The sequence below is a fragment of the Rhipicephalus microplus genome, chromosome 9 (assembly GCF_043290135.1).
Source record: "Rhipicephalus microplus isolate Deutch F79 chromosome 9, USDA_Rmic, whole genome shotgun sequence".
Taxonomy (NCBI): Eukaryota; Metazoa; Arthropoda; class Arachnida; order Ixodida; family Ixodidae; genus Rhipicephalus; species Rhipicephalus microplus.
The window spans coordinates 15,127,480-15,138,502 of NC_134708.1; the positions used below are offsets into that span (position 1 = coordinate 15,127,480).

An 11,023-nucleotide genomic window follows, 5' to 3' on the forward strand; every position below is an offset into this window, starting at 1 on the left:
CTTTCTTACTTAATCTGCAGTGGGTGCATACAACACACATAATTATTGCACACGGAAAAGTGTTCGTAGGGAACGAGAGATGGCAATACTATGTCGGGACAGAGCTTAAAAGTGGTACTTGGAGTGGGCCTAAGTAGCGGATGGGGATATGATGACTGCAATTATGAAATGCTCAAGAAATTTTACAAATCTGTAAACCCTGCAACATGGCTATTGGCAACCCCTGTGTAATTTTCACGAAATAGCAATGTGTATTGCTCGGTGTTAAATACGATGTGATGTCCCCGGACTCTTGGAGGCGGAAGGCAACCTAATGAGCGGAAGATACGGTACAGTGCCTAACATTCGCGGAAACCGAAGACAGACGAACGAACGCCTCCAACGGCGAGGTCAGTGAGTTGCCTCGGTGGCGCAGTACGCTTCTTTTTTTCCTCGCAGGGTGCCAGCTGAAGAATCGTCGATGAATGCTAACAGATCTCTCGTCTTCCTCGCTCTAGTCATCGTCACCGTCATGGCTGAACAAAACGGTAAGGACGCCTATCCTCCTTGGTAGCCACGTTTATGAAGTACCTTTCACTGGACCACGTGACCATTTTAGCATCGACGAATCGTGTTGCTGCGTTGTTTATAGTCTATGCAAAGTGACATAACCATTTAAGGGATGTGACAAGGGTACCTAAATTTATAATTATTAGTGAACCCTTAATGAGAAAAAAACAGCCCTTAAATTTACGCTTCTTCCCTTCACCCAGTCTCGTTCTGGCATACTTGATGCCTTCAGGTATAGTATGCGAGGGATTATTGGTCAGCTGCTAGCTCGTATTAAGATCATGTCCTATGTGACTCCAACAGACAGGAAAAGCATTCCACGCTGTCACCGTCATGGCTATTAGCAGCGCTGACTAACACTCCCACATTTAGAATGAGAATATATACCCCACAAAATGTAATGGGGATGGGATGGCCATCGCTGTAGCTCTGTTGGTAGAGCATCAGAAACGTTGTTAGAAGGTCGCACGTTCCGTCCCTGCTAGCGGCAAGTTATATTTTCGTCCACTCTTTTTTCTTCCCCATTTACATTACAATTACTTCTAGCAACATCCTTACACGTTCCCCGTGGTGTCATTATTTGCTAGTTCTCATAATTAATGTGTCTAAAAACAAACAAATTAAATGAGCTCTTAAATTTCTGCTCGTTTCCCTTTTCATTAAAATGTTACTTTTCAATCTATCCACTACCGTTTTATTATCGTGTTTGGTTAGAAATGAACGGCCCACCATAGTGGACACGTGCGTGCTCACTTCTCTTCTATCACGATTTTTAAATAACTATTTAATAAGGACTACTAATAATTTTAAACTTTTTTTGTTTTGAACTGTAATATCTCACGATAAAGAAAACCAATGGTCAACATATCTTCAAGTCTTTCCTGCATAGGGTCCTGTGGTCTTTCAAAAAGAAAACAAATGCAGAAAAAAAGGAGAGGTTTCATTTGCAGGAAACAAAGGCAGCAGTAATTACGAACTGGACGTCGAGCGCCTTCGGAGGGTCCTCTTTCAAGAGAGGAACTACGACACCACGTCAAGGCCGACAAACAACACATCTGAGCCGACCATCATAAATGTCGATTTTTCCTTCAAGAACATCATGCATGTGGTAAGGAATGATTACTATATAACTACTTAATCTGTAAGCAAGCAATTATGGCTGTATACTGTCGGGTGTAACTTTAATATTCCTTTTTTTTCCTCCCAAGAACCATAAGCACGGGGAACAAGCAACCGAAAGGTGTTGACGATGGCCCCAACGAGGAAATGTTTATTACACAATTGAGGAAAATGCTTGGGTAGAGGGTAAACTCCTTACATAGCTGTATTTGAATTGTACTGTTGCATGCGAAGATTTAGTGTTTACAGCTGAGAAATTCATGGTTTTCATGTATCTTTATGTTCTTTTTCTTTCGGCCCGGAGAGGGAGAGAGGTATATTATGATAAAAAAGCTGGGAGGTTGGCCTGAATCAGTTTTTTTTACCTGCTATAGCTCAGCGTTAGGGAAGAGGGTGAGAGAAGAGGGTGGCAAAGAAAGTAGAGAGAATGTGTTGGCAATGATGAGGATGAAGGCAATGATGAAAAAAACCTGGAATCCCTAAAGGCTATTTAGTCTTTTTTTTTGCCATCGGCCATATCATGATGAATTCGCCGGTTCTTGTCTTGATTTTCCGAGTTGTCTCAGGCAAGAAATTTTTCAGGGCTTTGAAAATATTGCATTAAGTCAAGCTACTCTAGAGTATGCGTCAATAATAAGAACAAAAAAAAAAACAAAGTAGTCTGGGGAAGCTCCGCCCAGACACCGGAAGTGCGGCAGCCAATCGCTTGCACTCGGAGTGAAATATTCATGGTAATGCCCACAGCAATGCTCTCCGAAGGCCGTCTCACTTATGACGTCACCCTCAACTACGGTTCAGGCTTATGCGCATCCACCTTTGACTACAGTAAGTTTCTCATTTCGCACAGGCACACATTTAAAGCGGTGGACATGTTCCTGATCTCCAACGGACATGTTTCTGATACATAATGTTACGATCAACACTGACGGCCCTTACTGCTAAATGTTAAGGGTATTAAAAATAAAAAGAAAAGAACCAAGTGCACAGTAGTGTTGTGTTTTTTTTGTAGTTTCGCCTTACAGCTCTGAACCAGGCCGTTTTACTAAGAGGTTTATTAAGTGACTTGTCAAAACAAAAAGCCGGCTTGCAGCAAAAAAAAAAAACTTTCGTGACCTCAATGGAAATCAGCATTCGAACTGCAATCAAACTCTTGCATTCCGCGTGTAAGTCGGGTATTCTACTACAGAGCCACGCCAGGCCTCGGAAAGAACTTTGAAGTATGAAACTATATCATGGCCATGTCGGGCAAGGAGTCACGGTATCAGATTTAATGTTGCACGGCCGAATCGTACCATCACACCAGTTGTCACACCACATTCGTGAGCTGCGTAAGGACTGGGTGGTTAAGAAGCTGCTAACGTTTACGCTGGGCTGAAATATGATGATTTTTAATCATCATGATCACCACCATCATCATCATTATTGTCATCATCATCATTATTATTATTGTCATCATCATCATCATAAAAAACATCAATGAAATGTGCTGTTACTAAGGGCCCTACTCAAGCTCCAATGATGTTAAATAGCCACACTGGTTGGATTTTGCCACCAAGTATTCTTATGCCGGGGTTCTCACACATGTGGCACCCGCACCTCCCGCTGGAGGCCTGCGGCTTCAGGAGGAATAATTTTTGGGATTTTGCTAATTGATATTCCCATTATTTCTCGTCTATTGCGATTGCTAACGACTGAGGCACCCAATGCTGTCGCCATTTGATGAACGATGACCGCCGAAGAAAAGCTCTATTTCTGAATTTTCGTAATTCTGAAAATTACATTCGATGTTGTCGAATCCCCATCCTAAAATAACCCATACGAAGGAAATGGGAAAAAGGTTTCTTTAAAATGACAACGTTAGGTGACATTTTGTGCTAACTCTCCCCCGCCCATCCTGCTCCAGCTTTTGTCACTGTCCCAGACCATGTTGGACTGAATGTTGTGATATACAGCTGGCCAGCTGAGGTAACATTGAGACACTCGTCTTAGGTGAATGCATAAGTAACCCTGCTAAATGTTTAATCGATGTATCTGCACCATTATATCCTACACATACACGCAAGTCCACGCACCTCTGAAATATTTTCGTCTATACCGCAGGTAGTCTTTGCTTTCATTATTATTCGTTTTATGTGAGAGTGCGTAGTTGAAACAGGCATGAACGAGTGGCTTCTTTTCTTTTTCAGAGAGGCGAAAGCGACTGGTTTACGGGCGTGTTTTGGCTGTGCGCGGTGAGTCGCTATTTTAGGTCCGACACATAATAAATAATACTGAAACACAAAAATAAACATCATTATTGACGATATTTCGTCATAACGTTTACGTACTGTGCGCAAATGTAGAAGTCGTGGTGTTGGTAGTGTTGCTGTAGGCGGAATTAGCCTAAAATACGTAACCCGCAGCACTTATTGTCGAGGAGATAAAACCGAAATGCGTCGTACTGTTGTTTGCACGTCTGGGACAACAATAAAAAGACGCATGTGCAAACGAATTTAATACGAAGGCGAAACACATTTATACGCCCACATGTGTGACGCAGCATGGCAAACATTTTGTTGTCAACACACAAAATTTCTACCATTGGCTACTGTGCTCGACTGCTGAGCCGCAGGCGACGGGATAAAATACCTGCCACGGTGGCCGCACTCTCGATGGAGGCGCAAATGCTGGAGGCCCGGTAAAGAACCACAGATGGACGAAATTTCCGGAGTCCTCGACTTCGGCGCCTGTCATTATCAAATCGTGGTTTTGAAATTTTAAACCCCACCAATAAATATTTATCCCGACGTTCTTAAAGAAAGTGCAAATAAGTGCGTCATGAACTTTGGCGGAACCACCAAGTCACGCATTGCAATGGTGTGCATCAACGGAATACCATACGTTCCTAAGCAGGGTAAAATATAAAAGAACACTAACTGTGAAAGCTGCTCTTTCTAAATGCATGATAAAACTCTTCGCCGATGTTATTTCAGTGGCAGTTACGTGACTTCATTTCTTTCCCTCAAAATGAAAAGAAGATATTTTGGGCGTTGCATTCAAATTAGCCAAGCTGTATGCAGGTTGTATATCTCGACATAGCACAAATTGCCTTTAAGTGGAACATGCAGCATAAAAAATACGCATATATATTTATAAATCGAAATGATTCCAAACGGGTACACTCGGCGTCAAAAGCTTAGAGACCGCTATATGTAGGAGAAAACGCTGAATTTCGCAGCATCTGTACTGCGTTTCCTTGAACCGTACTGCAGACGTTGTTAGAGCGTTTGGAACAGGCCGGAAATCTACATTGAAGACTGGCTGTCATAGCATCAGGAACATTAATCTTTTTTTTTTGCGTCCCGAGTTCGTCAAACGATAGGCGTCGTCTGTACATGGTGGCTGAAGATACCATAATTATCGGGCTTTTACGCCCCAAACCACTACATCTTTATGAGGGACACGGTAGTGGAAGGCTGCGTAATTTTAGATAATCTGGTGTTGTCAACACACCCTTAAAAATAAGTACGCAGGCCTCTGGCGTTTAGCCTCCATCGAAGTGGGACCGCCACGGCCAGGGGTTCGATCCCGTGACCTTCAGGTCAATAGCAGAGCGCCATGGCACTATAGGCCACCGTGGCGGGTACGGTGTCTCAAGATATCTTGGTTGGATAATTCTGCTAAGGGAAGGATAAATGACTCGGTTCGTAAAGCAAGCGAAAAACATTTAAATGGAACTTTCTGCCAGTGGCACTCATTCGCAAACAACTACATATGTGCGTCGCAGTCCTGGCACGACCACCGGTTGACTTGGAACCCGGAAGAGTTCAACAACAGGACTTTCCTCCACTTGCACGAGCGAGAAATGTGGTCACCCAACCTAGACGTCATCAATGCGTAAGTTTGAGGAACATTTGAAGAGGGACGTTTTTGGCGAAGCTAAAGATTTGGAGTTTTTATTGAACATGATGGTGACTGCAACGGTAAAAATCTAGAGCGTCCATATAGTTGCTATCGAAATACGACAACGTACATATTGCTGTAAAATTATTACAACGAACTGAACGCACACTTATAGAGATATACATAACCCAAATGGGCAGCCATACGTTAGACGGCAGTCAACTTCTCACTCTCTATCGGTTATTCTACGTATGATTCTGTTTCCACAATAATTGCAGTGTAGGGTAGCGAACCATTCCCTATGAAGTTGACCTGCCTAACCCATTTTAACGCAATATTGTTAAGGAGCTCGTTGCGCAGAAATTGCGGCCTCGGTGCCGACCTCAGAGTTGTTTGTTGTGAGCGAAAAATCATCATCTTATTGTGACCGAAAAATTGAGAATGATGCAAATAAAATAAAAAATAAAAAAACCCGGGTGAGAGTGAATATCGAATTCGGATCGCTTGCGTGGCAAGCGCATGTTCTATGACAAAGTCACGCGTCTGTTTGCGAATGCAGTGAAAATGACTTCCTCTGCTTGGAAAGGCAGTGAAAGTAACTTTCATGCTTTACAAACACGCGAGTTCTGTATACGTGCTTCGAAATACAACATGAAATATTGCAGTAATAATGCATGGTACAAGCGTGCATTGCCATTGGGCATCAGAACACGTGGTTATTACAATCACTTCATTGTTTTAAAGCCCGTCACCCACTACATAGGGCACATACGTTACTGCGCCTAGTTCCTTAAGGCCAAGCAGTGGGTGCACAGAGAGCTCGAATAGATTCTATGCACTAAGTGTTTGATGCACGCACATCGGGACAGGGCATCACTATCGCGTTCAGCTCTTAAAGGTGAAGCTCAAGTGTCCTCCTTTTGATTATCTCTATTTTTGAAGCTAACATTTGCCCGCGTGTGCAGGATGGGTCACGATTTTGACTACTGGAGGCACTTGCTCACTATCCAATCAGACGGCACTGCATGGTTTTGCTTTTCTGCCAAGTTCAAAATGCCATGCCCCGCCAACAGTGCGACATTCCTGACCGGAGAACAGGTATTCGTCCTCTGTTCGTTTTCGAAATAATAATAATAATAATAATAATAATAATAATAATAATAATAATAATAATAATAATAATAATAATAATAATAATAATAATAATAATAATAATAATAATAATAATAATAATAATAATAATAATAATAATAATTTACGGTAGAGGGTTCACATAATAATAATATTGTTATTATTATGTGAACACTCTACCGTTAATAGAATACAAAGTCTTTATAATCTTAACTTTTATGATGTTGATATTTTTCACAGTCCACTTTGATTGTTATTATCTCAGCTTTGTATTGTCTTAAGACAGTTTTTCACAATGCATAGATTCTTCCCTTTTCAGGAAACGTTTCGCATAGCTGTGTATATTCCCCATTTATTTTCCACTGCCATTTCATTATTCTCCTGTCTTTTATTCTTCCCATTTCGAGCTGATTTTTCTTTGTCTGTGTGTTTTCGCTCTTTTTCTTTCATTTATTTTTTTACTTTTTCTCTTTACATTTTATTGTATTGTATTCTTTATTTTTTGTTAATTTTTATTTTTGCATGCGCCTGCGCTAAGAACTTGTGGTTGTTCGAGGGCACATTAAAAATGATTGATTGATTGATCTTGGCCAGGAATTTCGCGACCTAAAACCACGATATGGCTATGAAAGACGCTGTAGTGGAGCGCTCCGGAAATTTCAACCATCCTTTGCTTTTTAACGTGCACTGACAAACCACAGAACACGGGTCTCCGTAATTTTACATCTAAATATCATTCCTGTTCCCACGTAGATACGGATCACCCACGTGCAAAGCTCTTATCTGTGCAGTTTGCTTCCTTTTACTTTGTAATTCCAGCTGCCACATAAATAGGTGAACAATAAATAAAAAATCCTTGTGCTTGTCTTCGTTTTCATTCTGCCTGATCTGTTGGCCCATAGTCCACCGCGGTGGAACAGTGGCTACGATGCTCGGCTGCTGACCCGAAAGATCGCTGGCTTGATCCCGGCCACGGTGGTTGCATTTTGATGGAGGCTGAATGGTAGAGGCCCTTGTACTGCGTAAGGTCAGTGCACGTTATCAAAGAACACCAGATGGTAGAAATTTCCGGAGCCCTTCACTACAATATCTCTCACGATCGCATCGTTATTTTGGGACGTTAACGTCAGATAATAATGTTGTTGGTCCACAGCCATATAATGAATAGTGGGACAAACGTTTCAAACATGCATTGAAGTATTGAACTCCCTCTATTACGCTCACATTGAGGGTCATAAATCTTGAAAAGCTTGGTATTTAAGAGTGCACAAAAGACAACCACCAAGAAAAGGCCACCTCTAGAATTTTTAAACCCGACCGGAAGTTTCCACGTGGGCTGCCCACGAATGTATTGCAATGCACTGATGTAAGTCTCGCAATGCATGTGTTTGCAGGTTTGTACGATTCGGGTGGTTACGCTGGATACCCACAAGAGCAGCGAGGTGGCGCTGGTGGAAGGCAAGGACGTCTGGGATCAAATGCAGGAAGACGAAAGCACGGAGTGGATTATAACCGACATTTCATACGGCAACTACACAGAGTACAACAGGCGAGTGCAACATCATGAAAACTCACGGAGCCCTTTGGAAGCATATGGGAAATGTTTTGCAAGCATAACATATAACTTTACTTTCTTTTCCTTCAATCATTCACTCATTCACTCATTCACTCTCAACGCTAACCACACATGTAAAAATTTGAAGCTTCCCTCTATAAGAGAACAACAAAGGAGAAAAGAAACTGTAACAAACTTTTCACACGCCAAGTATTTCCCGCGGTGCTTCTTGCAAACGTCTCTATCCAGGAAGAGAGAGAGAGAGAGTATAAAGTGAGGGAAAGGCAGGGATGAAACATGAATTCACCGGCTGAGACTCGACGTTACTTACAGAACTAGTTTGAACACTACACCAAGCCGTCAGACTCTCCTACTTGCACTCCATGTAACACTTCGGTGAAGTTAAAACAGGTCTTGTGTAAGTGCTCACGTTACAATGATTAACGATACAAGCCTGAATGCAGCAATTTATTGGTAACGCGGCTTGAACTTGGGGCTTCAAAATTTGCGAGGCCCATGGCAAAGCAGTCACGTGATGGGGGACACAAAAGTGCTGCTGGTGTTTCTGAGGGCTACTCGCACTGCTGAAACTTGATTGGCATTTGTGATATATATGTGTGTTTGTGAGTAAACAAATTATTTGAGTCTATGTGTAACAAAAGTATTTCTTTTAGTAGTCCCCAATACTTGAAGTAGAAAGTCGAATGATATACCAGACTAGCATTTCAGCGATTATTATAGAAAGTTTCCCTGTCTCTCCTACGTGGGAAATGTTCCTAGCCATACCGGGGCAGAGACCTCTTGGACTATAATTACGCAGCCAGGATCACTGGTGCTTAACGCTAACTTAACATTCTTGGTGCAGGCCGTTCCTGAACGTGTCGTTGCATTTGCGAAAGTCCTTGAAGCGTCACCGCTACGCCATCACCGTACCCCTGGTGGCCGTCACGCTCGTGATGCTCTCCGCCTTTTGGATGCCACCAGTCTCCGACCGCCGGCTTACGCTAGCAGCCCTAAACATCCTAATCTTGGCGCTTATGCTCGAAAGGATGACGGCCCGTCTCGGATTGTTAGTGGCGACGTCGAACATAAGTGAGGATTCCCGTTTTGTATTTTAAGCATGGGCATAGAGTCGAGTTTGCATCAGTGCATTAGCACGTCTTCTATAGTGGCACAGTGGATGAAAATAGACACTTGAGTAGCACCTTCTAGAGCCGGACTTAGCAGTTTCATATATAAATTCATTAACCACCTGGTTTTACAGCTGCAGGAAAATTTGTCTCTAGGAGAACATTCGGTATCAGGAGAATATTTTTTCACCTGACAACTCTTCTTTAGAGATGGCTAAGCTTTCTATCAGGGCTTCTGGACACAAGTATATTAGTGACAATTATTTGCCATTTATGAACAATTGCATGTCATTAGGCATAGCTATATGAGCGTCAGTGATGTCTTCAATAGAAACGTAAATATTTAGGTATGAGAGCACGGCTGTATATTTATGATTTGGTAGTGGTATATACGCTAATACACAAAGAACGAAGATATGAAGGCAAACGCTTGACATTGTATGTTATTTGTCTGTTATAGTTTCCCTACTAAATAATCGAAATGTCTCGAATATTGTAGCCCCGGTACGCACTGGTTGTCTGCAGAACCTACTTCACCTTCACGCAGTGCTCTTCCTGGGTATTGCGACGGTGGTGCAAGTGGTCACGGCAACAGGAAACGTATTGGCCCTGAACCTGCTGTCTTCTAGGGCGGGTGTCAGGGTTCCTGACGTCTTGCACCGGGCTCTGTCCGGAAAAGCCGCGGGCATTCTTTGCCTGTGCGACCAAGAGCCGGAGACATCGGCGAGGCAAGAAGACGCGCAACAGCCACCGGCATTCGACGACTTTCACGATCGGAGGAGGCGCTGGATTCGAGCGGCACAAGCTCTCGACCGGCTGTTCTTCATCGTGCTTGGATTCGCGGCTATAGGTCTTTTGGCATGAACCATCAGTTCGTTCGGATGAGGGAAGCAACAGTGACTTTCAAAACTGAAAAACATGTGAACGCTAGTAAATTTCACTGGTCCACATTGCTTTACCGGTACTTATATCTAATCTTCATTGGGTTTGTGCGGGTTAGCCACTAAGACTCACTCGTCTCAGTCATATTGATAAAAGGCGTCTATGCCCTCATACTGCTTCCAAGGAGGTGATGAAATTTGAGGATTACTACACATTTGCATCTGAGATACGAGTGACGTGACGCGCAATGTGCATGCATGCGCCATATGAACACCATTTGCAGGATAATGGGAGGTGTTCAGTTCAATCTTAATATCTATAAGCATCTCTCCGCTTTCCACTTCGCAAATTACGAAGTTGCATTATGCGTGCCATAACACTTCTTTATACAGTCATCGCAAATGCTGTTTGGTATTCACTCCGGTGTAATTATTATCCTGGATTGCAGTCGCAAGAAAAAATCAAGCTAAGCGACACCATCCTAAATGATCGGTGACAGCTTGGTTAGAACTGACAACTCTACATGTAACTGAAGATTCTTATTCAACTTGTAGATACGGATATACTTTATTTGGGTATCACACATATACAATGTTTGTTCACGAGATAACGCGAAAGAAAAACTTCAACCTCCCGACTGTGGTTTTATCTCGCTAGGGTAGTGGAAGTAACGGATGTGAATGTTACTTTAAGGCCATATATCTTTTTGAGCAACCGTATGAATGGGACACGCAGGAAATTGTTCTCAGTGGCAGGGAAACTGATTCCGGTTGAT

The 11,023-nt window shown here is 42.6% G+C and overlaps 1 protein-coding gene across 1 annotated transcript; it reads left to right on the top strand.

Moving 5' to 3' along the window:
- Window positions 1-378: 378 nt before the first annotated feature.
- LOC119182767 (ligand-gated ion channel 4) lies at window positions 379-10,303 on the top strand. The gene is made up of 8 exons (XM_075874355.1): window positions 379-527; window positions 1,500-1,657; window positions 3,855-3,899; window positions 5,435-5,544; window positions 6,516-6,648; window positions 8,076-8,230; window positions 9,102-9,328; window positions 9,914-10,303. Exons 1-8 carry the CDS (start codon window positions 461-463, stop codon window positions 10,228-10,230), a joined length of 1,212 nt encoding a protein of 403 aa, XP_075730470.1. The 5' UTR covers window positions 379-460; the 3' UTR covers window positions 10,231-10,303.
- The last annotated feature ends 720 nt before the right edge of the window (window positions 10,304-11,023 follow it).

What these genes read in the sequence shown, in the direction of transcription:
- LOC119182767 (XM_075874355.1), top strand. Translation starts at nt 461, where the DNA reads ATGAATGCTAACAGATCTCTCGTCTTCCTCGCTCTAGTCATCGTCACC. An exon ending in CGTCATGGCTGAACAAAACG is followed by an intron (nt 528 to 1,499) that starts GTAAGGACGCCT and finishes TTTCATTTGCAG; the next exon opens with GAAACAAAGGCAGCAGTAAT. An exon ending in AACCTAGACGTCATCAATGC is followed by an intron (nt 5,545 to 6,515) that starts GTAAGTTTGAGG and finishes CCGCGTGTGCAG; the next exon opens with GATGGGTCACGATTTTGACT.